Source organism: Tenrec ecaudatus, chromosome X (assembly GCF_050624435.1).
Source record: "Tenrec ecaudatus isolate mTenEca1 chromosome X, mTenEca1.hap1, whole genome shotgun sequence".
NCBI lineage: Eukaryota > Metazoa > Chordata > Mammalia > Afrosoricida > Tenrecidae > Tenrec > Tenrec ecaudatus.
Window position 1 is genome coordinate 164,398,093 of NC_134548.1, and position 27,779 is coordinate 164,425,871.

The 27,779-nt window shown below is 50.5% G+C and overlaps 1 protein-coding gene across 3 annotated transcripts in view; it reads left to right on the forward strand.

The window, feature by feature from the left end:
• The window catches only part of MAMLD1 (mastermind like domain containing 1), a 116,313-nt gene extending 91,104 nt beyond the window's left edge, over positions 1-25,209 (forward strand). For all 3 annotated transcript variants that reach the window (XM_075539621.1, XM_075539619.1, XM_075539622.1), the window contains 3 exons: positions 17,485-17,728; positions 22,881-22,965; positions 23,258-25,209. In XM_075539621.1, the coding sequence (XP_075395736.1) occupies positions 17,485-17,728; positions 22,881-22,921 (285 nt within the window). In that variant the 3' untranslated portion in view covers positions 22,922-22,965; positions 23,258-25,209. The remainder of the gene's footprint in view (positions 1-17,484; positions 17,729-22,880; positions 22,966-23,257) is intronic.
• Positions 25,210-27,779: the final 2,570 nt, after the last annotated feature.

Sequence of the window (27,779 nt, forward strand, 5' to 3'; positions counted from 1 at the left end):
AAGATTCATAGCCTGACTTGGCCTGAGATTATTCCAACATTTTCTTTGCTTTGAGAGCTTGAGATTTGAAATCAAATGCACAAGTCCTAGTCGGCGTGACCTCTCCATAGAGACAACCATGTTTGGTCACCCACTAACTTTGTGCAGAGATGGCGAGACCAGAGATGGCGAGACTGTGGGCATGCAGACTCCATTGCAGGATCTTGTCTGAGTGGCTCATGAAAATGACTTGCCAATGCCAGCTGGTTCAGTAGGCCACCAGTTGTAGGTCAAAGCCTGATTTGCCACCAGAAACAGTGCTCATTTATTTCCATGTACCCGTGTTTTGAACAGCGTGGGAATGAGTGAGCTAGCCCATGAGCCTTTGCCATTCCTCAGACAACCCTTTCCTGATGACTCTGGAAAATTAGCAAAGCCAAAGTGCTCAAAGATGGCTTTAAGGGTCGATCCCTCCAAAACCTAAGTTCTAAAATACTCACAGTGATGTACAAGTGGCAGTGAGCGAAGCTGCCCCTCTTTGGAAGCTGGAGATTGGCTCCTACATTTATTATTTTGTGGGTACCATCGGGGTTTTCTGGCTGTCCTAGTGACATAAATGGATGTTAAAATCTTGGGGTGGGCGTGCTCGATGCTTCAAAATAACCTTCCTAGTCAATTGCATGGGATGTCTGTCCCTTTCTGGGGAATTTTGGAGAAAGACAGCATGTAGATGAGCGGGGACAGAGAAGTGACCATAAAGAGTAGCAAACATTCTCTCTGCTTAAAAATGGGATGAGAAACCCAATGGTTTTATTGATCCCTTGGTGCAGGGTCACATCCAGAAACAGCGGGATGGTCCCGGTCGCTAATCCAAAGCCCAACAGAATGAAGCTACTGAGTGCCATGCCATCTCAGGCTGGCTGTCGGTGCACACAGTCCCCATGGTGCAAATGCGAGACCCGGGGAGACAGGTCTAACACAGTTTCCAGATCCCAACCACTGTGAGAACTAGCTCCTTGGGCCCAAACAAGGTCATGTTGATGAGGGAGCAAGTGCCCAGATGACTTTGAAACAGTTGAGGCCCCCTGAGGGAGAAAGACAAGGCGTTCTACTCTGTAAAGAGGTTCCGTTTCCAGAAACCCACAGGGGCAGTTCGCCTTTGTGTTATCAGGCCGGTGTGTGTCGGCATCAATTTCACGGCACTGAGGGAGGGAGGGAGTGCGTGTCTGCAGGCTCCAGATGACAAGACCCTTGGCCTTCCACCTCTCTGGGCTTGGTTTTGTCCACTTGTCCATCAGATTTAATTGTAGGATACCAGCACTCTTAACTTGACAATGAGTACCTCGGGCACAAGATGGTATGTGATCTAGCTCCAGAAACACGTGCTGCAGGGCGCTTGGAATGAATGACCGGAAGGATGCATGAATGAGTTGCATCTGCCAGCCTTTGCAGAATAGTTATGTTTGGGACTCGAGGTTGAGTCTGTGAGTAGTTCTGATTAAGTGCTGATGGAAGTCTGCTGAACTCTTCATTTTTTCCTGTCAAACGAAAGGGGGAGCTTGGAGTCTGTCCACAGGACCATGACCCACTGCCCCTGAGCATTTTTCTGGTCCCCTTGGGCTCTTGTCCTGCTACAGCACTCAAGGAAGTTGCCCCCAGTTCCTTTAACTTCCCGGAAATACTGTTGTCTGCTTCCAGTGGTGGTTTTCCTGGGTGGTGGTGTGGTTGTTTGAATGCACTTTAGACAGCACAAGACCTCTAGCGGCCATTGCGCATGCCTTTGTGACCACAGCACAGGAGCAGCAAAGCCAAGAAAGCAAGCTTATAAATGTAGACCGCTCCTACGTACGCCTGCTTGTTCCCCAGTTCCAGAAAGAGCATTCACAACTCTGTGGGGTGGCTCTCCTCTTCCTGACACAAACCTATCAATTCCCAGCCCTCCTGAAAGCAATAAGAGGTCCCCACGGGCGTGCAAAGGGTGCTTGTAGCTGGGCTGGTGCTTTTTGACAAGCGCTGGATCGGTGAACGTGTCTCAGAGGCTGCTCAGCATCTGTCCTTCGCCTGTTAAGCTTCCAACATAGCTTCCAACGACACTGGACTGACTGCATCTGAAGAGGCTGCCTCCCATGCTTAAAGGGGAAAACCGAAAGAAAGAGATTTATTTTCCTGGGTCATGAGCACAGAGTTCTCATTCTTGGTGGAACTTTGTCTTCTTGAGATTTTGTCTCTGTCATTTTGCAGCTGGAGTGTTAGCTGTTGTTGTTGTTGCTGTTAATGGGCTTTGCTCCCTTTAAACTTGGAAGTATCTTTTTTCCTGGAATAATTCCATCCTCAGGAGCTTCGTGTCCCCCACAAAGGCCTTTTGCCTTCCCCTTACTGCTCTGTTAATTGCTCTAGTGCAAAATAGATCCCGATCTAAGGAGCAGAAGAGGAACACAACGTGCAGCCTCTGGCAGTGGCCTCCACCTTGTTGAGTCTCTGCCAGGCTCACAGAGATCTGGACTGGGCCACACTGCTCTTGCAAGTGTTGGGTTTACTCGGCAGGCTTGTCACCCACGCCTCCTCCATTGATAAAACAGCAGCAGTCCATCTGTGGTACAATGGCACAGCCTCCCACACTGCCCTAGCCCGAGCCTCGTCCTTGCTGCAAGCAGCAAACCCACTTGTGACTTGCAGAGCTAGACAGACATCCACTTGGAGATGGCCAGCCTTCTTCTCCGTGTCCCCTCTTTGAGATAAAGGATGAAAGGTCCAGAATAATCAGCATTTTAGTCCAGTATACACCGCCCCCCCCCCAAGGCTGAAGAGGCCTTCAGAATATTGAAGACAGCTGTGATGTCCCCACTCAGTCAGCTCTGCTGCCACTCCCGCCAGTTCTGTGTCCCGCTCGCAGTGTGGAGCACGGAGCATTTGGAGTGAGTCCTCTAGATGGGTAAGGCTCCCTCGATTGACCAAAGTGCCCCACATGTGTCTGGCTTGAGGCAGAGAACATAGTGAATTTAGTTCCTCAACTAGAAGTAATTCTCTGCCCCACCAAATTCCACCTATATGATGGTGCTAGCCACATGCCCTGTAGGATAGGCCTTAAGCTCATTTTCCCTCAAACTCCCAATTTATGACAACCCCCCCACACACATACCTCGCCCCCACCCCCAGAGAATAGGCTCCTAAACCTTGAAGGCCACACTTTGCTCTGTAACTCGTCAGGCCCCTGCTGTGTGTCTGTCCCCCACTCACCCCATATGCATTGCTTGAGCATAATGTTGGGCTAGGGATTGAGAAAGAGAAGGGACCCTTGTGATTTGGTCTAGAGCCATTAGTTTCTTCCTCGACTGGGTTTCTTACAAGCTTTTAATTGTTTTATTGTTTGTTTACAGTTACAGTTATTATCTCTGAAATCAAATCTCAATTTCCAGGTAGGTTCTTGGAATTTTCAAGGGATTTAAAAATTCAGGAGCTCAGTGCCAATAATTGCCTTTAAGGGCAAGCATTGCCTCTTTTCTATAGACGAATTTCAGTTAGGATAGTCCATTATTTTCCTCCCGGAAACCCACAAAGTACATATTCAAGTTTGCATCAGAATTGAACATGATCCAGAAATCCTTAATGTTGTTAAGCCAGCTAGATCATTGCTTCTGAAATGTGTCTAGCATGCCACTAATGCAAAGAGCTTGAGTACGACACTCGAGATCTGAATGAGGAGCCCAAGATCGTGATATGTGATCCTCACTGGAAGTACGTGCTGGCGTGTGTTGTACAGAGCGTTCCGGTGTGTTGGGCTGCTCTTGAAATGAGCCTGTCTGTGAATAGGGACAGGAAGATAGGATTCAGTGCAGAGCACCAGACTCCAGGTTTCCTCCGTTGGGTGTGCTCTAACCTGAAGCTGCCGTAGAAGACAGCCTGCTGAACTGGGAGGTGTGAAAGGTCAGGTTCGGTTCTTTACTAGTTGGGATGTGTTTGGTCACAAATAGCAAGAACAAACAGACAAACAAATAAACAATGACCGCAACAATAAGAACAACAACAAACCTGTTCAGTGGCTTAAACTCCACAGGGTGCTTAGTGGCTTCTGTAAATGGATGTCCAGCAGTTGGGCCAACTTCAGGATTGGTTTGATTCAACAGTCCAATGTGTCACACATGCCCTGTATGATAGGCCTTAAGCTCATTTTCCCTCAAACTCCCAATTCATGACAACCCCCCCACAGTTTCCCCTTGTGGGCACATGAGAAAGGCCAACAATTCCAGGGGCTATCCAGGCTTCCTCCTAGCCTTATGCAGAGAGTAGAGGACAGGATTGTTTCTGGAAGTTTTATCACAGGGTGAGGAAACTGCTCTCCCAGACTCTCCTGGGAAATTCTCCAGGTGTTATGGCCTGCACGGATCACATGCCTACTCTGTCGCTTTACTTAAACATTAGCTAGGTGCCTAGACTCTTGGGTAGAGCCAGATGTGGGCTGTAGTGGGGGAAACCAGGCCTCCTGAATGATAATTGGGAAAGGGACCAAAAGAAGGAAGACTCAGTGTTAGTGAGGCAGCCAGCACTCTGTTGTAACCAACTTCTCTGGCCAGCCATATCTTTGCACGCCTTACTCCTGTGGAGATGCATTCCAAAGGGCCCACCCCCGCAGGAAACCTATTTACCCTCCCTAAAGGGATACATTTCTACGTGTCGAAGTTCCAGGTAATGGCACATTCTTGATTTGGTTCCTATGTAGCTCCTCAGGTCCTGGCTACCAGACTCATCTTAGCAGAGAAAGAGCAGGATTGTAGCAATTAAAAAATAAAACCAACAAGAAGCCAGGAAACCTCCCATTTGGAAAGGAGAGTTAGAAGCAACATGCAGTGGTCAGCAGTCTGTCATCTTCATCAGGCTTTGCTGGACAGAGAGGCCAATCATCTTGCCCTGGCAATGGCGGAAGTTCTGGGCCAGCCTTGGCACCAGATGGAGGTCATAGGTCCCAGAGTGAACTAAAGAGCACCCAGAGCCTACCCGAGTCATTCACTCGCAAAAGAGTACAAAGTAGTGTGCAGGCCAAACCAAACTTGTCCCCAAGCCACGTCTGGCCACAGGGCAGCCTGTGAGTGTGCAGAGCACTGACCCTGGGCATGGCTATTTGGGTGTGAATGAGATCCACTCCCACTTGTGGAATTTCCCTGGTCAGTAAAGTGCTGAGCATCTAGCATCACACCCCCTCACACCCCTTTCCTTTCCTACCTGACACCACAATTTGTACAGGAAATTGGAGATGGAACTGAACAACTACAGCTTCGTGTCTAGCTTCTCGTGAACTGTCAACTCCAGAAGCTAAGGGCCCTCATTTGTTTGGGTGAGCTGTAATATCCCCAGCACTCCTTCGGGACATTGTTACTTGATTTTCCCGCCTCATTTCTCCTCTTACAAGTGCCCTTTCATCCCCAGAAGGAGAAATAAAATTCAATTTGTCAACAGGACAAAAAGAAAAAGAATGCTGATGGCTAGAATTTGAATCAGCATTTGTAAGACAGAACAATTCGACCACTTTCCTTGGTTTAGAACAAGCTTCTAGAAAACAGAATGCTGTCTGCATTGCAGTGATGATTTCCTATCAGAGAAAATGAGTCATTAGAGATCAGGTCTTGCTGAGTGAGAATACAGTGGTGGGTCCTTTCATGGCTTCAAATTTTGCTTCTGAAAAGAGGTAGTTAACCACATAATAACCCAAACCTTCCAAATTCAAATTCATTTTCATATAAATGTCTATTTTTTCTTCATCCTTTTTAGGGTGTGGGTGAAAATCCATATCTGGGTGCTGGGGTCTTCTCATCTGCACATTCTTAGCACATAATCTCACTGCCATCGAGTCTGTGCTACCACGTAACTACCCCCCTGTGGGTTTCTGAGGCTGTACCTGTTTATGGGCGTAGAAAGCCCAGTCTTTCTCCCTCAGAGCTGCTGGTGATTTCCAACCACCGACCATGCAGTTCGAAGTTCACATAGTAGAACCCCATCCAATGGTTGACGAATGAATGGATATGATGCTTACAGTACACGTATGACTCAGGATAGAATTTTCACACCATGAAAGAGGAAAGCATGGCTTGATTAGGTCTGTAAATAACAAGCTGTAGGCAATGGATTTGGGCTTGCGTTTGTCCAAGTCTCACTGGGCCCCTTACTGGCTCTGCTAGCTAGTCAAGTATCACTTGCTTCTCTGGGATGCAGTGTCTCATTCGGCGTAATGAGAAGATGAGATGAAGTCACTGGTTCCCCAACTCAAAACTCAAATTCAAACTCACTGCCACTGAGTTGATTCCAACTTCTAGCGACTCTATAGGACAGGAGAGAGCTGCCCTTGTAGGTTTCAGAGACTATAACTCTGAACATCAGTAGAAAGCCTCGTTTCTCTCTGGAGAGCTCATTAAAACAGCGTGCTGGGCCCTCCAAGAAGCTGCATTTATTATTTTCTTTCTCTCTTTTTTTGGCAAGGGCCAGGTGAGGGATGGTAGCAAAGGAGTCTTATTATGCAGACTCACATATGAGGCAGGTCCCAGGTGGCCTTGGGATTGGTTCGCTTCTCCACAACCCTCTCCTCCAGTGGGAGGTAGGGGTTTTATGACTTTGGTGCACAAAGGTGGCTGCATGCCAAGACTTTGGACTTCCAAGGCCGCCCCATCACAAGTTCCATAAGCGATTAAGCAGTTGCAATTGCGTTAAGAAGCTGCATTTCCAACAAATTCCCAGGAGGCTGCTGCCGCTGCCGGCCTAGGCATCACTGCTCCGAGTACCACGAGCACAGGCCATTGATTCTGACATCTTGAGACTGTGGGATTTTTCTGAGCTTTCTCTTCTGCTCTTTGCTGACTTCCCAAGTGGTTGGTGTATCCGTGGCACGCACTCAACTTGATCTAATCGTCATCAAGTGGGGCTGAAAGCAAAGGACAACTGAGGTCTTCAGGAAAGCTCAGGACCTTGGTGAATTGATGAGTTAGGGATGTCAATGTGGTGCTGTTCATCCTAACACCCCCACCACAGGGCCCTGTGGGGTGATTCTTTGTGACTCCAGAAAGAATTCTCTTTCCCTTGAAGAACTGGACCCTTTGGCTTCATGTTACATGACTTATCTCTCCATAATCTGAGTGCCCTTTGTTTCTTTGACTCAGAATATTTCTGAGTGAAGTGGGGATGGAAAGCAGGTTGGCTTGGGAACTTTGCCAACACTCTGTTCCAGGGATCATTCACCTGGACAACACCTATTTGTCCTTTCTACGGGAAGCTGCTTCTAATCTCATCCCAACCTAGGTTGAGGTCTTTATGATTTGTTCTCCAATAGCCTGCAAGCTTCCTTTATATCAATGTTTCTTATGAACCTTTGTTTATTTAATGTCTTCCTCATTGCATGAAGGTGCCAGCTCCAAAAATGCAAAGACCCCACTGGCTCTGTTCATCAATATTACCACAGGAGGAAGCTGGGCTCATAGTAGTTGCTCAGTAAGTTCACATGCATGGTACTATAAAAGGTCGTTGATTACTGCTGAAAACCATGCAATAATCTGCAACACACTCCATGATATATGGTTGAGAATGAAACAGAGAAGACCTCAAAAGAAGCAAACACACTGACCCCGAGCTCCAATGTCCTTGGCATTCAAAACCAACCCTCTCTGCCCCCTGCCTCTTCCTCTGGGAGCCCTCTACCCTTGGACGCACGGAACACCTCCCAAACAGCCATCCTGGGCCTCTTCCAGACAGTAGCATCTCACTCCTGAGCATCTAACCTCTTCCATCCTCTACACAGTTGGTCCACAGACACTTGGTTGAAGGTAATAGAGACTCCTCTAGGTCACAGATGCCCAATCCAGCAGGGTCTGGAGAGCTGTGAGTGAACCCCACCTTTTCCCACTGAGGAAATAGGAATCCTGTGAGGCAGCAGCAGCCAGGTACCCTGCCTTCTGGTCCAGTACTCAGGTCTCATGCATTCTTCAGCTTGTGGTAGATAGATGGCTTCAGATTTGAAACTAGGAGGTGAACATCTTATATTATTTAGTTAAGCAAGATTGCTTATAATTCTGTGCCATACCACAGAACTTTCTAATTAAATTAAGCCAGACTAAGCACTTAATTTATTTAGAGGTGGCAAAGAATGCCCATGAACTATCTAAAAGGAGATCTCACAAATGTTGAACTTGAAAACTATGCCTAAGTGTAGTGGGACCGATGGGTCTCTTTATCATTAGTTGTTCACACATCAACACGATGCCAGTGTTCCCTGACATAGGGGTAGGCTATGCCTATGCTAGCTCTTTTGGTTCCCAGAGCTAGCCCTTGTGTCTTCAAAGCAGACATTTAAACCATGTGTTGGCTGAATTGTAAGGCCTTGATGAGGGAGAGAGGGCATCACAGTGGGAGACCAGACCCTTTTGTGCAGGGTACAGGCAGCATGTTTGCTAAGGGCTGCTGGACTTGGGCAGGTAGAATCATTTAGAAGGTTTGATTAAAGCCCTGTTATCCAGGAACCCTGGGAGAGCACACTTGTCGGGTTTCACCTTTTCTAAACAACCAATTCCTGCCTGGGGTGATGAAGGAAAAATATAGGGTGATGGGGGTAAAAAGATAGGCAGCCCATGGAATCTATAGAAACCATGCTAAAGCTCAGACAAGTCTGAACTGAGTTATGAGCCAAGTACTTATGGGAGGAACAGGGAACAGAATGCTTCTCATGTTGTCAATGGTGACCACTCCCTGGGGCAGTGCAAGGACACCACAGAGGGGTAAGGGACAAAAGTGCACTTTGAAGAGCTGGGCAGGAAGTGCTCCTTTGTGTCGGGTTGGGTCTGCCAGAGAGCAGACGCAATATGGGCTAAGACATGTGTCTTAGTTACCAAGAGCTGTCATGACAGAAAGATCACCAGTGGGTGTCTTTAAAGCAGAGAAACGAGTGTCCTCACAATTCAGGAAGCTCAAGTTTGAGACTCAGGTTGTGGCTCTGGGAGGGCCCTTCCTCGCCATTAGCCCCTGGAGTTCCATGGCATTTTCGGTGTTCCTTGACATCAATCTTCTTCCTGTTTGTGTCTCTTAGGCTATTCTGCTCTAGAAGTGATTGGGTTTAGGATCCACCAAATACTGATAATGACTTTTTATTAACATAGCAAAGGAAAACCTGGTTCCAATGGGATCATATCCACAGGTACCAGGGCCATGAATTCAATACATATTTGGGGAGGGAGCACACTTCAATTCATAACAACATGCAAGAAATGTACTGGGAGAAGGACCCGTGAAAGATAAAGGAAGAGGGAGCAAGAGAAGGTGGGAAGAACATCAGGTAGCAATGCAGGTGGTCTGTGAAGATTGAGAAGGATGAAAAGATAATTGAGTAAGAAGAGACTTGGAATGCAATATCCCTCCAGGAAAGGTTCAACCATACGAATGGGAGTGTTGGAGCCATAGCTGCCCATTGAAGGAGTCCTGTACTTCACAGGAACAGGCCTACAGTTGTTTGCCCATCATGTGTAATCACTGGTCCCGAATGTGGCCAAGGCCAAGTATGGTGGTAACTATAAGGGGGCAGCCTCTGGGAACTATCAGTCAATTACACACCCCATAGTGAAGATCTGGGCAGTCATTGACATGACCACATCCTTCCTTTGGTAGTTATGACTGGGAAAACCATTTCCCTGAGTCTTTGGTAGACAGCAGACAACTATAGCAATAGAGGCAAGGGTGGAATTCAGCTGACTACTCTGAATCATAAGGCTAGGCCTTGTTTAGTTTGTAGCTGAGGTCATCATGAGTTGGGCAGCCTCTCCCTTTTGAGCATCTAATTTCTCCCCTTCTCCATATCCATGCAGTTGGTGCACAGGCACTGGGTTTAAGGCAATAGAGACTCCTACAGCTAACAGCATAACAATTGAAATCCCACATAGTTATAGTACATAATCCTTTTTTATGTGTTGCTCGATTGACTTTGCTAGTATGTTGTTGAGGATTTTTGCATCTATGTTTCCTAGGAAATATTAGTAACCCTTCTCCTTTTAAGAACTAGTTTCCCCATGATGTCGTTGAATTATACAGTCTCTTTTGTCTCTTTCAGTAGTTGTGTCCAATAATTCTGTGATACCAAGACAACTAGAACTGGCTCTGGGCTTGTTTTACTATTCCTCTCTTCTGGTTCTATGTCTGGTCACCTTCCTCCCCTACCTTCATCCTTGGATAAATAAGATGCTGGGTATTCCATTTTGAATGTCTTAAATAGCTTTTTATCCTGGCCAAACAGATACTCAAGTAGATATTCTGTCTTACTGATGAGAACTTGGAGGGCCAGAACTAGACTACCCCAAGGCCCAAAAAGAGAGTAAATTGACACCACCGTAGTCCGTGCAGCTGAACACTACCCTCATCCCCCTGACCTGAACATCTTCAGAAAGAACTGTTGATTTGCCGCTCGACTCTAAAAGCTCACTGCCATTTTGTCTATTCGCCTCCATAATGACCCTATGGAACAGGGTAGAACTACCCCTGTGGGTTTCTGAGATTATACATCTTGTGGTTTTGAACTGCTGACCTTGTGTTTAGCAGCCTGACTCGTAACCCACTACAGCAGATTTGTCACAGAAAAGATACTAATACAAAATCCCCAAGGCAACTCCTTAAAACCTATCCTTTTTGTGTTCCACTGAGTCAGTTCAGACAGAGTAGAACTGCCCCATGGGGTTTCGAAGGCTGGAATCTTCAATGGAAGTAGATCACTAGGCTGGTGGGTTTCAACTGCCAACATTTTTGTCAGCTACCAAGAGCTTAACTATTGTGCAATCAGGGCTCCTTACTTTAAAAATAGATTTTATTTTGTTAGAGATGTCTTAGGTGTAGAGAGAAGTTACACAGAAAGCACACAGAGTTGCTGTGCGTCCTGCCCCAGCAACACATGGTTTCCTATCATAACATTGTGCATTTCCGTGTACCTATGATGATATTGTTATTTACTAAAGGTTAGAATTTACATGCAGGGACACTCTTTGTGCTGAGCAGTTCTACGGGTTTGGACAGATGCATGCTGGCATGCGCTCACCATTGCACTATCATCCAGAAGAGATGCACTGCCCAGGGTCATTGAGTCAGGAAGGGAGTCCCAGGGTGATATAAATGGTTAACATGCTCTGCTGTTATCCGGAAAGTTGGAAGGTCAAATACACCCAGTGGTGCCTAAGAAGAAAGGCCTGGAGGTCTACTTCCAAAAACCCAGCCATGGAAAACCCTGTGGAGCACAGTTCTTTTCTGACCTCCAGGCACCCTTGATGGTGATGGACCTGCTTTTTACTTTACCCTCCACCTCCTTGTGCAGAGACTACCCAGGATGCCCGTTCCTGAGCCTGTGGAAGATTCCACTTTCCCCCTGTACCCTATGATCCAGCATCGTTGGGGTTCTTTAGTTAGTTAACGGGGCGGGGATTGGAGCACTGGCATTTCAGCCTCAGAAATTATGGAGCTGTTATCTCCCTTTTGATCTCTATCCTTGTGGGATTGTGTCTTTAAAAATAAGACAAGACATTAAAACCGACTGTCCTTTTACTGGACCTCTGGGAAGCAGTGAATTGAGATGCACGTATTAAATCTGCAATCTACATCCGGAAGTCTCCAAAGGAAATCCTGCCGCTCCCTTCCTTGGTTGCCCGAATGTGACAGTGGGTTGGAGCCACTGAGGGGATTTGGTGTGGGGGCAGGTACGCAGATGCCTGAGGGCTATGCTCTGAACTTTGGCCCTTAGGGGGTTTTCATATTTGTGGTGGTCAGGAATTTGGAATTAAGTTGAGCCCAAATTCAGCTCCCAGCACTGCCATTTACCTGGGTATGACTTTGAGCAAGTTGCTTTACTTCTCTGAACCTTAGCTGGGCTGCTAACTACAAGATCAGTGGTTCAAACCCACCAGCTGCTCTGTGGGAGAAAGAAGAGGCTCCTTGCTCCCATCAAGACTGATATTCACGGAAACCACATATGGATTCGCTTTTAGTCAGAATTGACTTGCCCGCAGGCAGTGGGATAACATGGGTCTACTAACAAGAGCCTCTGTTCAGGCTGTGAAGATTAAATGAGAGACTATCTGTACTCGGGTCAGTGCTTGGCCTGTGGCACCTGTTCACTACAGGACAAGGAGACAATAGGAATTTTGTAGAAGTTGAGGAAGCAACCACACAGGCAGCGCCAGAGAGCATAGAAGATCCTAAGACTCCCAGGAGCAATCTTTGTGCCCACCTTGCTGCCTGAATAATTCCCAATGGACCGCCTAGCCCAGCAGACCACCCAGTCATCAGATCACACTGCCAAAAATGGCCCTTAGCCTGGAAGGCTTTCTGTCAGAGAACACAGTGTCCGACCTAGAAGATAGCAAGCAAGGGGCAAGGCAAGTCAGCCAGCATTCCAGTTTCTTCCGCATTGGAGCAAATTTTGCAGGCGGGGGTGGGGGGACCAAAATAAAACATGATTGTTGCAGAATTGATGTACTCATGATGGATTTTTTTTAAACCTTTCTGTGTGATTGGATTATGTTTTTATATATTCACCCCTAAGCCAAGTAGTAGCTTACCAGTTGAACTGGATCCTGTGGCAGCCATAGTTGAGGAAGCCATTTAAACTTGGATGTATTAAAACTAAATTGTGTATGTTTCGCTAACGTCCAGAAACCCTCAGGCCCTTCCTGGTCTTGCATAGGCTCTACCCAAACAAGCTTTTGCAAAAATGAAGTTCCTGAAACACAGTCACTCAATAGGCGGGACTGGCGTTTTGTTGCTCCTGTTGGGGCATCGAGTTGATTTTGGACCATTGCTCCCAGGTGATAGCATAGAACCAACAAGCCCCAGGGGTGGAACTGAACCACCAAACTTCCTTTTAGCAACCAAACACGGAAACTCTTACACCACTGAGGCCTTCTTGGTATTCTGCAGGTTTTCTTTCTTTTAACTTTGTATTGTGAATGACATGAAGGATTGCAGAGAAGATCATAGATTTATATTCAACGATTCATATATATTCTGATCAAACTTACTCAATGCAATTAATTTCCTCGATGTACCATCGCTTATCCCACTTCCCCTCTGTACCTCCTGCCTCTATTTCTCCTTCTTTTCTAACTTCCCGAACTAAAGGTTGACCTTGTGATGGCAAATGGTTGATTATTGAAACACGGGGTTGAGTTCAGTTCCAGACCTGAAGGGCGGCTAAGGACCATAATCCTGGGGGTCCCATAAGTCTCTATCCCACCAGTAAGCCTGATCTCTTTTTTTGATTTTGAGTTCTGTTCCACATTTCCCCACCCTGCCTAGGACCTTCTAATATGATCCTTTCCAGTTGGTAATAGTAGCCCAGCACCATCTAGTTCTTCTGGTCTCAGGGTTGTGGAGGCTGACATGTGCATTGTTCATTAGTCCACTGGACTATTGTGTCCATGTGTCTTCTCATTTCATCTCTGTTCTTTCCTGTGAACAGGAAGGGACCAATAGTGGCACCTTCAGTGGCTGCTTATGAACTTTTTAGACCCCACTTGCTACTCACCAAAGTAAGATGTACAACATTCCTTTAGTGAGTCCAGCTTCCCCCTTGCCCTACATGTATCAGAGCAGCAACCTCTCAATTTGGAGTGCTCCTCATGTTGGGATACCATTGCACAGCTGTGGGTCCTGGTGGCCCTCTAGAACATTCCCGCTTCTGGTGTGCTTGTTGCCATGTATCGAGTTCAGTTGGGTGGTGTGATAGAGCTAACCTCAAAGCACAGGCTTGGAAATCAGACAATACCTAGGATCTAATCTAAGCTCAAAGGAGCCCTGGCGGTGTACATGTTGGGCTGCTAACTTCAAGGTCAGCAGTTTGAAACTACAAGTCATTCCTTGGGAGAAAGATGAAGCTCTCCTATAAAAGTTACATCCCCAGAAACCCACTGGGGCAGTTCTACTCTGTCCTTTTAGGTTCCTGTGAGTCAGAACTGACCCAATGGCAGTGAATTTGGAGTTTTGAATTAGTTTATTTTACCAATGGGCACAATGGACTGACTGAAGCATGCTAATGATTATGAAGATGATATAGCACCATGAAATAGTTCATTTCATTATGCATAAGGTCAATGTGAATCAGAGGCAAGTTGACGGTGACTAACAGTAATATTTGACCAAAAGGTAGAGGAGATGATAAATCAGACTACAGCTAGAATAGCATGGTCACTTCCAGGCTAGTCCACATAAAATCCCTCGACCAGTACCTGGGATTTAACAAAAGTACTAATAGATGGCAGAAGCACTCTTACCCAATATGAGCCATCATGCCAGGTGCTTCTTGTGTGTTCACAACCCTGCCCGTCTCTATGGAATGTACAGTTGTCACCCCCTTTTGAGATGAGGAATCCTGGTAGTGCAGCGGTTATATGTTGGCCTGATAACTACAAAATCAGCAGTTCAAAACCACCAGTGGCTGTGCAGGAGAAAGAGGAGGCTTTGTACTTCCATAAAGAGCGACAATCTTAGAAACACACAAGGGCAGTTCTCCCTTGTCCTGTCAGGCTGCCATGAGTCAGAAAACTAGCATGTGAGGGGGATGTGCGGTTTACCAAAACCATTCGTTATTTATATACAAATAAGATCAATGGGTTCCACTGTGTGCTTATGATCACTCTGTATCCTATTGATGGATGTTATAAACCCGCAGCATAGAACAACACACTTAAGGGTTTTAAGTAGAGTCTTGATTTATCATTGTTGTTTATACCCCCAAAAAAGTTCAGTATGGTCCATGCGCACCAGATTAAGATCAACCCAGTGTCTAAGACATCATTCTGTGCTCAGGGTCAAGTCATTTGAACTTGACAAGCATTTTCGGAGCCCTTGGCTAGTGCCAGAGGCGACTGGGAATTGCTGCAGTAAGAACATTCCATCAGTCTGCAGTGTTGTCAGCCCTGGACCTCAAAAATATCCAGGATACCAAGAATTCCCGGGGTGGAAACCTAGAGAATGAGCTTCCCCGAAGGTGTGTGGTGGCCTGTCTAGAGAACTCGGAGTATACTGGTGTAGCTGGAGCTGCGATAGAGCCTGCGATCCTGGCTGCAAAGAGGCCATGAGGTCAACAGATGGAGACAGCACCAATGGCAATGTTCAGATATCTCCAGGCAAGGCTGAGCCACAGGAGAGGTTTGCAGGAAGAGGACCTCTGGGCCCCGGTGGCTCCAGTAAGCTCCCTAGGAAGCCCAGGTTCGGAGACGGAGTGGGTGTGAGTTTTGCAAAGGTGGGTGCCAGGCACCCCTAGCAATCAGACTGCCCCGTGGCTTCATTTGATGAAGTTAGGAATTACATGGATCCAACCAGTTCCAAGAGCTAGGGATCATGCTCATCCATGATTGGTGTCCTGGCTTTTCTGGGATTTCTAGTGAGCCCCCAAAAGAGGACTGGACTGACCAGATGTTTTAGAACTTCTAGAAATATAAGCATCCAAATTAGCTTCGTTCGTTGGGCGTTAGGTCTCACCCTTAAAGGATGGGTGGTTAGCAGAGGTTTTTTCCTAATTAAATAAAGTGCCGTTGAGGCAGGTTGGGGGAGAGGGGGGAGGGGCTATGTATCATATTAGCTGTCAAGCACTCAGTCAGCAGAGTCAAAACTGACTTCCCTCCAGGTTATTTATGTCATCTTCAATGGGGGCTGGCTCTGGTCTGAAAAGTGCCTGCCGCCGTTCTGCGCTGCTGATCTAAGTGGCTCCTGGCTGCCTCCATGGCTGCTCTGCTACATCTGCCCACACTCCTGGGGCAGCCACCACCAGGGCTTCTTTCTTGGCCTCATAGACCACTGAGGCCCTGCAACCCTGTGCGAACGCGGCCAGCATTCCTGGTTCTTGTATTTGTATCTCGAGGTGTTTAAAGTCGAATGTGGCAGTACACATTGTTAAAATCCATCAACGAGCTAAGTATAGAGGCGGAAAGGACTGTCAGTGGTAACAAGTGGCATTGCTGCTCACATTCCAGGTCACCTTGCCCTGAGAACAAGTGGGAGGGAAAGAAATGACGCTGCAGGTGGCCAGGGAGCTCAGACCTGGTGGGAGCACGCATGGAATTCACTCGGTCAGAATCACCCAGGTTACTAATTCGACCGCTGCTTTTGCTTGTTTGCTTTGTGGTGGTGTCAGCCCTACATTTGATTCTCTTCCTCTTCCCAGTTTCGTATTCTCATTTTAACAATTCATTCTTCCAGGTGCAGCTGCACGAGCACACACACGCGTACCCACTTTCAAATCGAGCATGTACCCTTTGCCGTGGTACAGTTTAAAAGTTTCTGAACCTCCACATGGCAGGTTCATGCCGACATGTTACAATGACACAGTGCTTGGGAGGCCAGCCAAGCTGGGTTTGCATCTGCTCTGCTGCTAACCGGCTAGCTGTGTGACTTTGGGCAACTTAGTTCACCACTCTGAGCCTCTGATTCCTCACCTAGAGAATATGGACAGTAACTGTATCCGAGTGTGTCCAGCCGTTGAGAGGGACTGGGTGAGACAGAACATTGAAAACACTTGGGTTAGGGCCTGGCCCCTAGCAAGCACTCGGTACATTCCGTAGTGACCGTTGCTTTCATTCAAAATGATGCATCCAGGCATCGGCTCCAAGGGCATCCGTGTTTGAGACTTGCCCACATTAGCTTCTTACTGAGCACCTGGCGCCCTGACGGAATGGACTCTGGCTTGTTAGCGCTCTGCTAAACTCTTCATTCGGGGGTGCATAGTTTCCTCTTCTCTGGGACGTTTGGTGTTTGAGCCCAGATGCTCTCTCGCAGCCCAGCCCTTCCAAGGCCAGCCATCTGAGCAGGCTTCCTCATCCTCTTGGCAGGGCCGTGTCAGCCACTCATTGGAGTTCCGCAGCTTTCCCTGACATGGAAATCAAGGATGAGGTTTTCTTAATTGCCTTTGACTGGAAGAAGTGAGTCATTGGTTCCATTCTGGGTAGACCAGGTGCCCCTCACACCCAAGTCTCAAAGCTACAAGGTCCCAGCAGGCTGAAGACCAGTGCAGGTTCGGGTTGCACCTGTCTGTGGGGAGCTTTAGTTACACTTGTCTGTTTGGGGTCTTGCTCTCACCATTTGGTTTTGCAGATTCGGCAGCAGGTTCACACACACACCCCAATGTGGAGTTGGGGCGGTGTGGGCGGGATGGCAGAAGAGCTAGTGGTCACAGTCATTGAAAACTCACCAGCCTCATTCCTCTTGTAAACAAGGCAGTGATGGCTCAAGGCAGGGAGTTCTTAACCTAAGATCCAAGGGTGGGGATCAAGTGGGCCAAACTCCACCACCCTTCTCCCTAAACACATCTGCAAAATGTTGGTGGGCTAGGGAGGGTGAAGCACCACCATCAGGCAGGGCGTCTGACTGGGAACAGACCATAGCTGTAAACTACGGAGCCCCTGACCACCGGAGAGTTCAGAGCCCCGCCCCCCCATCCAGTTTGTGTGTAGAAACGCCACCCCAGGCCACGCCCAGGCCGCTGACAGACTGTTCAATCGGTTGTTGTAGACTCATATAGACAAAGCCTGCAAGCTTGGGGAAGCCAGGTCCCCCCAGGTCAGCCTCGGCCGGCAGCCCCTGTCCTGCCAGGCGCTGGGGAATGAGCCCTACCTGCCCAGCAGTTCCTTTGCTCATGAGCTGGCCCGAGTCACCTCCTCGCACAGCACCTCAGAGGCAGCGCCCTGGGGCGGCTGGGATCCGAAGGCCTGGAGGCAGGTGCCTGCTCCACTGCTGCCTAGCTGCGAAGCTGCAGGTAAGTCCGTCTCCCTCTGCGCCTCGCTTTCTTCATCTGCCAGCCAAGCAGGGCGCAGTCCCCCGCTCAGCCTGCCCGCCTGCCTCACCTGGGGGTTGGGAAGAAGACCGGAGGTGACAGCTCTGAAGGAAGGCCCCTGGCAACCTCGAGTGCTTTCTCAGCATTGCTGCTTCTCTGCTTGCTCCAAGAGACCTCCCAAGGCAGGCCTCAGGGAAAGGCGCAGGGATGGCCCCGGTGCCACAGCTGGCGCCCTCTGCCGGCAGCCTTCCAGAACCCCATTTCTTGCCAGTCCCTGCATCAAGGCCAGGCTGGGTCAGAGCGGAGAGAGCATGCAGGTCGGTGGAAAGACAGAACATGGCAAGAGCAGCAGAGGCCTGCCGATCTGAGCCGATGGTTCCCCTTGTGATGGCAGGGGTGGTTGGAGTTGACTTTTTTGTGTGCTCAGATGCATGTCACAAAACATCTGCCACTTGACCCATCTGTAAATGTATAATTCCGTGGCCTTGCTGATGACCACCAAACTGTGCAGTCCACAACTACCTGTTCCCAAGCAGAGACTCTGGGCCCCTTCCGCAAGGATTCCCTCAGCCATTTGTTAGATGGTGCTTTATCTGTAGAGCCCTGCCCCCACGCATCCTGGCAGCTCCTGGTCAGGTTCTGGAGGGGCTAGAGAAGCCCCCATCAGCCAGTGTGCCCCCAGGGTTTGGCTATTTAAGGGGAGGATGTGGCAGCTGCCAGTTGAACCTCAGGGCCCCAGACCCTGGCCCAGTTGGCCTGCCAGTGCCAGCCCATGCTTGAGCCTGGACCACCGCCTACAGTGGTCTTCTCTGACAAGCTGCCATGTCTGCCAGCACCTCCCTCCCACCCTTGGTTTCAAGCACAGTTGAACTCCCTGAGCCCGCCATACATGCCAGTCACCCAACTGATGATAGACTGCACTTTCCTGGTGGGTTCACAGTCACTAAGCAAGGGCAGGCCCAAGGGTGGGTGTTCAGTAAGCCTTGATCCAAACATTTGTAAGAAACTGAGGCACAGGCCCTGGAAGTTAAGACGTGACTGTTGCCTGTTGTGCATTTTTAGGAAGCTCCTCGATAGTGCTCCTGCCCAGTAGCCGCTGCTTGTACACTTCTGGTAATGGAGAGCTCACTCCTTCCCCAGGCAACCTCTTTCATCTTTGACCAGGTGTTCTTGTTAAAAAAAGAACCAGCTTGGTTTGAGCTGAACTCTGCTCCCCTGCAATGGCCCCTCCTCCTGAGAACTGATTCTGTCCTTGGGGCTCCATGGAGCCAGGCTTTCTGCCTTCATTGGTACCACTGCCTTCCAGAATCCAGCACTCTGCTCACCCCACACCCTACCCTTATCACTTACCCATAGGCATTCCTTGGGCTTTGCCTGTACCACCTGGGAAGCTTCTGTCCTGGTCATTTTAGCACTCAACCAGCCAAAGCGATCTGTGTCCTCCAGCAGGTCAACTTGGAAGCCAGGCACTTTCCCTGCTTTTGGACTGCCTCCTAAACCCAAGCCCGCCCTTAGGGGAGAGGAACAGCCTTCCCCGAAAACTTCAATGTCCCCTCCACAGTACCCCTTCTTCACGTGGTCCCTTTCATGGGGCAGCTCCTCCTTCAGCTGAGTGGTGTCCACCCAGTGGTATCCATGGGCTCGCCAGCCAGAGCCCAGGAGCCCCAGAGCTTGCCCCCCACCTCCCTCCAGCACCTGCTCTTGGGTGCCTGCGCCCCACCTGCTAGATGATCTTCCTGTTATTTCAAAGCAGAAGCCACAAGAGTGGGTAGCACCTTTGGGCCCTCTAGCCATGCTCTGCATGGGGAATCCATGAGCTGGGTCCTCTCCAGTCCTAGAAAAAGCAAGTACCCTCCTCCCTCCCTGCCCCTTCTTTCTCCTCTCTGGCCTACCCTTCCTCCTTTATCCCCTTTTTCCTCTCCCTCATTCACTTCATTCTCTCCTTCCCTCTCTTCTCTCTCTCTCTTCTCCCTTTCCCCTTCCCTTCCCCCTTAATTCCCTGCATTCCACCTCCCTCCCCACCTCCTCTCTCTCCTCTCCTCTCTCCCCGTCATTCCCTTCATGCTCCCTTATCACTCCTTCTTTCTCTGTCCCTACCTCAAGGCACTTTACAAAATAAGCCTGTGCACCTCCCCCCCCTTCACGTCTTCTCACCTCAGTGCATCTGACTGGAATCCACCCAGGCAGATGCTCCCCTCCTAGGGCCCCTGGTAGAAAATACAGAGTCTTTGGGTGAGCATCTGTCTGTGAGGCCTACTGATGATCTGCCTGTTGCTACCACCTCTGACAACTAGCAAGTGCTTTGGCCCATGTGACCGAATCCCGAATTAGGCCACTTCTCCTCTGCAGTGATGGCACTGGGGGTAGATGGGCCCTAGGGGCAGGTGGAGAATGAGGAGGAGAGCCCAGCCTGAGGCTGGGCCATATATTGAGATGTGCTGAGAGGCGCCAGGAGTCTTAGTGGTGCCATGGGTTGGGGGGTGAGCTATGAAGTGCAAAGTAAGCAGTTTGACTCCACTAGGGCAGTTCTACTCTGTCCTGTGGAGTCTCTGAGAGGTGGAATTCAAATTATGACAGTGACTTCTTTTGGTGCTGGTAGGCTTCAGTGTGTGACGGGGATGGGGGGTTGTGGAAGTAGGGGAGGGAGGTGCTTTGCAGTTCCTTAGGCCTCAGAGGGAAGCTGGCCCCAGAAGACCTTCCTGGGACCCATCTCTGTGTACATAGCCTTTCATGAGCTCAGAAGGGGAAGAGCCCGGGGCTTTGGCTAGTTCTCAGGAGACTTCCTGCTAACCCCAGGCGCAGGTTCACAATAGTGGCAATCGTGTCTGCCTGCCCCCCTTCTCCCCTCCTTGACAGCGTGGCCCTAGGAAGATGAGTCACGTGAGCGCTCCATCACCAGGCAGGCCCTTTGTTTCCTCTTGGTCACTGAAAACATTGGTCATTTCCTGTTTTCTCCATTTTCCTGCGATTCGAACTGTCAGTGTCAAAGGCAGCAACTGTGTGCTTATGGTTTATCTTCAGAGCACACTGAGGACAGACAAAAACGGAGGCTCCAACTACAGAACAGAGAACGCCACATCCACATTATCGGGAGCCATGACAGAGCCCGGGTCTGGCTCTGGATGGCCCAGTGGGGTCTGCGTGGTGGCACCCCAGAGTCACCACAGCCGAGGGCTAGGGGCAATGGCACTGTCTGGAAGTGAGAGTTTCTGTCGTAGTGCCACCGAGCAGACTGTTCTTCCGTTTCAAAGGCTGTGGATTTCGTTCCTCCTGGGTGAAGCCCACGCTGCTGAGAAGCATGCGCCCTGTGTCATCTGCCGGCCTGCCCAGGCCCTCCACTGGGAATCCTGCCCCAGCAGCCTTGGGTGGGGCTGGCTTTCTCCCCACATCCTTCCCATTGGACTTTGCTGCCCTTCCTTAGGCTTTCTTCCTAGCCCCCAGCACTACCCCTTAGAACTGTGCTATTTGCTCAAATAAACTAGGCTGCCAGTGAGCACAGAGGGCCCAGCTAGCAGGCCCCATCCATGACAACTGGTCCTCAGAAGCAGCCGGCAGAAACCCTGGGCCTGGAGGTAGGAGATATTGTGCTGCCCTGGGACTTTGGTGAGTCCTTTAACCTGTAGGAGACTTAGCTGTCCCATCAGGAACCTGGGACGGCCAATGGTGTTTGTGTTCCACCCTCCTGGGACTGGAAGGAGGATCAGGAGGAAGGAGGGAAGTTCCAGGGCCTGTATGAGGTGGAAGGACTGTCTGTGTCCGCCCACCACAAAGAAGTGGCCCTTCCCCCCTGCATATCTCAGCACCCCCCAGAGTACCCCACTTCTGGAGGGTGTGTCCTTGGGTGCTGCTGGGATGACTCCGAGAATGCTCGGTGCAGGGAGCACTCACGAGGGCAGCCCTCTGACCCTTGTCCAGGGCCCAGGGCGTCACTGGGAAGCAGCCTTCCCCCACATTCCCGCAGCCCCCCATGGGTGCTGGAGGCGCCACCACTGGGACAGAAAAAAAACAGGATATATGGGAACAGAAAAGCAGCCCTGGTCTCGTGAAGTCACTGCTGGTGTAGCCTACTGGAGCCAGGTGTTTGCCCCTCTGCCTTGGCAGGACCTGAGGCCACATCTCAGCCAAGGCCCATCCCAGCATGAACCCTCCCTCTCTCCCATCCCACTGAGCCCAGCTGGTGTGGAAGCCCCTTCTTCAAGCCCTCCTCTTTATGCTCCTGTGGCATCTGGAGCGACTCCAGCCAGACAGTTGCCACCGGAGTATGCTGCCTGACCCAGAGCCGTGGGGCACACGAGAGGACAGAGGTGGAGGGAAGTATCAAGTAAGGGCCTGGGAGCCAGATCTTGCCCCCAGGTTCTTGAAGCCTTCAGGGGACTCTCCTGGGCCACTTCCTCAGCTGCCTCCCTTGTGGACAGGCAGGTCCTCCCAGTTGCCCTGCTCCAGCCAGTCAGGAGGAAGAAAGGAAGTTGGCACAAGAGTGACTTCTCCTCTTGTGGGAGAGTGAAGCCCTGTGGGAACGTCCATTCTTCATGTTGAGCCACCAGAAACACACTTTGACCGGTTCCCCAAGCCAGCCTCACCTAGGCTATACACGCCTGCCCTTTTGCTCAGAGGCAACTCAATCCATACTTGGGGGATTCAGAGCCCAGTCCCTATCCTGGTTGCAGCACTGTGGGTTTATAGCCTGGCCAAAGCAGAGTAGTATAGGCCTGTCACCTCCCGCCCTCTACACGCTCTGCTTCTATTAATGCAACCTAATGTGACATTTGCTATCTTGGTGACAACATCTCACTGCTGACCCATCCTGAGCAGCTGGACTTCCACAGCGCCTAGATCTTTGTCCTGAGCCCTCTTGCTGTGAAGCTCTGCCCCTCCCCCTCTCGCATCCTATGCTCTTGGCAGTTGTTTTTTTGGTTTGTTTTCTTTTTTGATCCCAAGTGGAAACGCCTCCTTTTATTTCTACCTGTGGAATTTTGCTTGGAAGGGTGGGACCTGCATGCGTTGTGTGTGTTGGTGCGCTCACTCATGCTTTCTGCTCCACCAAAGCCACGTCCTGAGTCCCCACGGTGTGATCCCAAGGCTAATTGTGCATGGAACGTGTCATCTAACATGGCTCTTTTCACTTGTTGTTTAGCCAGAGAAATGCAGACCAGGTCTTATGGCAATGACCCCTGAACAGCGCAGTGGATATTTAGCCCAACAAATAAGTCAATTTCAAGGTAAGCAGGGAAGGTCAATGTCTCTGAATGGGCAGCACGTGTGGTGGGTTGGGGGCGCAGCAATGATGCCCTTCAGGGTCAGCAGGGAATGTTGGGATTTCTCAATAGGGTGTGATAGAGAATCAGCTGGGGATGCCACACTCGCAAGGTCCTGTTGGAACATACGAGGTGACAAAACTAGACTTCCTGTCTTCCGTGATGCGATGTCACTCACAAGTGTAAGGAGTCAGGGGGCATTGGAAGGAGTCACTGGGATGCCTTTGGAACTGACCCCACTTCTCTGTCTCTCTAGCTGTCCAAGAACTAGTCACCTCCAAGCGCAACCAGATCAAGGCAAGCCTCAGGCCCAGCCAGCCCTTGATACCTTACAGCACCAGGCTTCTTCTTAGCGATCTGAATCCACGAAAACCCCCCACCACTGGGCCCCCAAACCGGGGCGCTGTGGGTGTGACCTCGCCAGCTCCCTGCCAGCAGCCAGCAATCTTCAGCTCTGGCCCCCAGTGTGCCCTGCCCCTGAGCTCTGGCCAGCAGGCCCAGAGTCCAAAGGCAGCTCCCCCGGGAGTGCTACTGCCTAGCTTCTGTCCCACCCAGTTCCATCACTCGAGCGCTCTCAACGATGGCCCCTGGGCTGGGGCTGCGGGGGCAGTGGCAGCTAGGACAGTGGTGGTCTCTGGGGGAGAAACTCCAAGCCAAACAGATCATAGCAATCAGCGGCCTTTTGATGGCAACTCCATTTTTGCCAAGGTGCCCATGAAAACGTCTGCAATTGCCCCAGTATCCCCACTGCCACAGACGGTTGTGCCCCCCCACCAAACCACAGGCATTGCTCTAGCCAACGCCCCCCTCAGCCTGCTGGGCAGCCAGGGCCTCAGGCAGAGCCCAGCACAGGGCCCTGTGCCTGAGCTGAATGCCTCCAAGTCCCACCAGCAGGGTCTGGCCAGCTTCAATCCCATGAGTCCCATGGAGGGCATTGAGCCGCCAAGCTACGTGGTTGCTGCGGCTGCTACCGCCGCTGCCTCCGCCATTGCTGCCAGCCAGTCAGCAGACACACCCAACAAAGCAGGTGCCTCCGCTGAGCTGCGACCCCATGACTCTCTGCCCCAGTCTCCCCTAGATGATCTGATCTCGGCTATGGATGGCAATGAGGTAGATTTCATAGAAGCCCTCCTGGAAGACCCTACTGGTCGCCCCAACGAGGACTGGATGTCCCACTTGAGGCTGATCGATGACATTTTGGATCAGAATGGTAGCCAGCCCACCCAGGAGGCCCAGAGAAAGCCCCAAGGTGACATCCCCCCAAGAGTGAAGTGATTACATCATAAATTCACACATAGCCCGTTGGAGGGACTTCAACCCACGTCTCTCCACCCCACTCACTACCTGTGACAAAACTGCAAGCTGGTGATTTTTCAAGCTACTTGTACAGAGTTGAAAATTTTGTAAATGGTTTTCCTAAGCATTCATGACTGAAGTAATTTATACTTCATTTTGTGACTTTGTAAATAAAGTGACGACATCGTTTTTGTTTCGGTAGAGTTGTGTTTCTTATACATCGAGTGTGTGTCTCTGTGTGTGTATGTGTGTGTGTGTGTATTACACATTGTTACAAACATGAAAACTGTCTTGTAAGCTCAAGTGAGACTTAGTTGAGCCGGAAGGCTGCGGCACTTTGGGTTCTGATGTGGGAGATGTATTTTTTCCATGTTTGCTAAAAATTTGATCGCCTTGTGTGATTCTTAAATCTCCTTTGCAACCCTTTCCGACTCCGCTAGCTCTTTACCTGATGACAGGAAGCTGTGGGACCCTGACCCCCACCCTCGGGGGACATTTCACAGGGGACTGTAAAGTGCTTTGGATTGGGAAAGCAAGCCCAGGGAGAGCTAGTGCCTGAGCTGCAGCAGTCCCAGCGCCCTCCTTGCTGTGTCCCCTGGTTGCCAACCTGTCAGTATTTGTTTTCCTGTAAGACTGTGGAGTTTGGGGTTTAGGGGGGCATGGGAGGGGACAAAAAAGTCTGTCAACATGAATAGTTGTTTGGGGGCTTGTCTTTGATTGTTTCTGCAGTTACCGTCATATATATTGAAGTGTCTGATGGAAGCCCCACCTCCACTGTCCTGTAAACCTTGCGCAGTGTCCTGGCTTTGTGTAACCACATTTCTATTGCCACGTCATGTGTTTCAGCTTTACCTCTGAAACTTAGTGTCTGTTTCAAGCCAGCGCGATCTGTCCTTCGTTCTATAATAAACAGCGCAGAGAAAAAGTGCCTGGGTGGTCTCTTCTGTCAAGGGCGCGTTCGAGGTACCTGCCCCACAGGTCCCAGGGAGGTGGGGGGAGGGGGGTCAGACACTTGCTGAGGGCACAGATCCCCCTCCTCGTCCATCACCTTGATGGGGAGCGAGATTTACCCAGCTCCAGGCCACCCCTGCCTTCGGTGTTTGGATACCCTTGTGTGGCCCCAGGAATTAGAAGTAATGACACAGTGAGCTACAGAGGGTGACTCCACACACAGCCGATGAGGGGGCAGGGCAGGACAGCGAGGAAGATGATCTGCTTGCTGCGCAGGGAAATGAGGTCACTTGCCTTACCAGTAAGAGCCTGGGAGTGGCCCCCTCCCAAAATCTGTGGTCACAGGAGAGGAGGGTCTTCATCAGGCTACCTGCCTTCACACTGAACGCAGCCCTGCTCATTGGGAGTGGTAGCAATGGAGGACTCAGACACCTGTGTGGGGGACAAGTGACATGGGTTCCCTACAACACCACCACCACCACCACCCACACACACTCTGTTGGGTCTTGCCCCATGAAGTCCTTTGCCACTCAATCCTAGTCCATTTAGAGCCCTGCCCCCTGTGCTGCCCCATCCCTTCCCAGTGCTGCCCCTCAGCCTCAAGGTGCTACAGCAGTGCCAGGTCACAGGCAGGCCTGGCTCCCTTCAGGGACACTGAGGCACTTCAGCCCTGCTCTCCACTTCAGCCCTCCACCCTCTGTCTCTCTATAGGCCTCTGGGCTGCAGTGCCAGGCAATCTGGGGGCTAAGGCCCATCTCCTCTCCACCCCAGCCCCAGCCCTGCCAGGGGCCCTCCAAAGCCTTCCCCAGTGACGCATGGGTCACAGCTGTCCTGTCCTCAGAATGTAAATATAAAGGAATTTGGCCCGTGAGCTAGGCCCAGCCTCCATTTGGAGACATCTCGTCAACTTCCCACCGCAGCCACCAGGGCAGCCTTGAGGCCACTTCCTGCCCACGCCCTCAGATCCCAGCCTGGCCTGGCTACCACCAGCTGCCCTTTCCCTCTACCCTGCCCCTCCCCGTGGTTTTACTACAAACCTAAAACTGCTCTGAAGACTAGTTTCTTTGGAGGGGAGGGGAAAAGATCTTTAGAGGAAATGGATTGCTGGTTATAGATTGTCTTGTTCACATAAACCATCCCTGTAGTGAGGCATGTTGCCATGACGAATTGCCTCGCCCCTCCCCCCCCACCTCAGTGCCCAGGGAACATGTGTGTCAAAGGCCCCACCTGACGACTCAGCTCCCTTCTCTATCTGGGACCTACCAAAGGTGGGCCCTGTCCCCCACCTGCCCACTCCAGCACCCACCCCATCAGTGCCACAATCCTCTGGGTGCAGCATCTCCAAACCTCCACTGGGGGTGCCTGAAGAAGCCAGGCCCAGCACGCTGTTTGAAATGGGGTGGAGTGGGGGAGTAGGGGGAGATCCAGAGGGGACTTATGAGACACACACACACACGTGATTCGTAATGGGTCTTGCACATGCAGTCACAGTATCTGTCCCCCAAACAAGAGGGTTTCTACTTTCCTTGCATGTTTAAAACAGTGCTTTCATTGGCTCCAGAATTACCTGCGCCCCATTAGAGAAGGGCTTGGACTGGGCCTCCGCCAAGCTGATATGCCATTAGGCCGTGGATGTGGACACAAGGATCTGCCCCAGGGGCCAGCTCCATTCTTTCCTTCACTGGCTCATTCTCCTTCTCTTTCCAGCCCTTCCCCCCGCGGACGCTTCCCTATTGGAAGACTGGGGGCCTGGCCTTTGCAGCTTCTGCTAGTTGGTGGCCATTGAGAATGCAAAGCTTGTGGCCCTGAGCCCTGTGGAAAGGCAGCTGTGTTGCCTCGGTTCCCTGGGCCACTTTCCTTTGCATTTGCTCAATCACACGGCCCCACACTCAGCCGCAAATAGAGACGGGTGGCCCTTTCAAAGCGTCATGCAGAGCCTGGTCCTCCCTGTGCACCTCCCACCCAGAGCCCTGCTCCTCGTGAGTGGCTCCTCTGGGGACAAAGGTTTGGCACACCAACTAGCCTGGCCTGCAGGCAGCAGTGGGAGGATTTGGCAAGTGCAGTCTCAGGCCAAAGGCAGAGGTCCAGTTGCCCAGGGGCTCATGGGACTTGGGAACAGCCTGTGGGCCAAGGAGCTGCACAGGGCAGGATGAAACACTCGAACTCCGGGACCACAGGCTCTGGATGCAAGTCATGAGATTCCAACACTCACTAACTGTAGGACCTTGGACAGGCCAGCCAATGAGACGACCGCCTTCTAGAGGAGCGCTGGTGGCACAGTGGTTAAAAGTGCTTGGCTTCTGACCAGAGAGTCAGTGGTTCAAACCCACCAGCAGCTCCTCCTCAGGAAATGGATGTAAAGATTCACAGACAGCCTTGGAAAGCCTGTGGATCAGCTCTACCCTGTCATGTAGGGTCGCTATGAGTCGGAGTTGACTTGAAGGCAATAATTTTGGGGGGGGGGGGTTTATGCCTCACCTGACTGCTGTGAAGAGTAAAATAATCCATAGATTCCTTGAATTATTAAACAT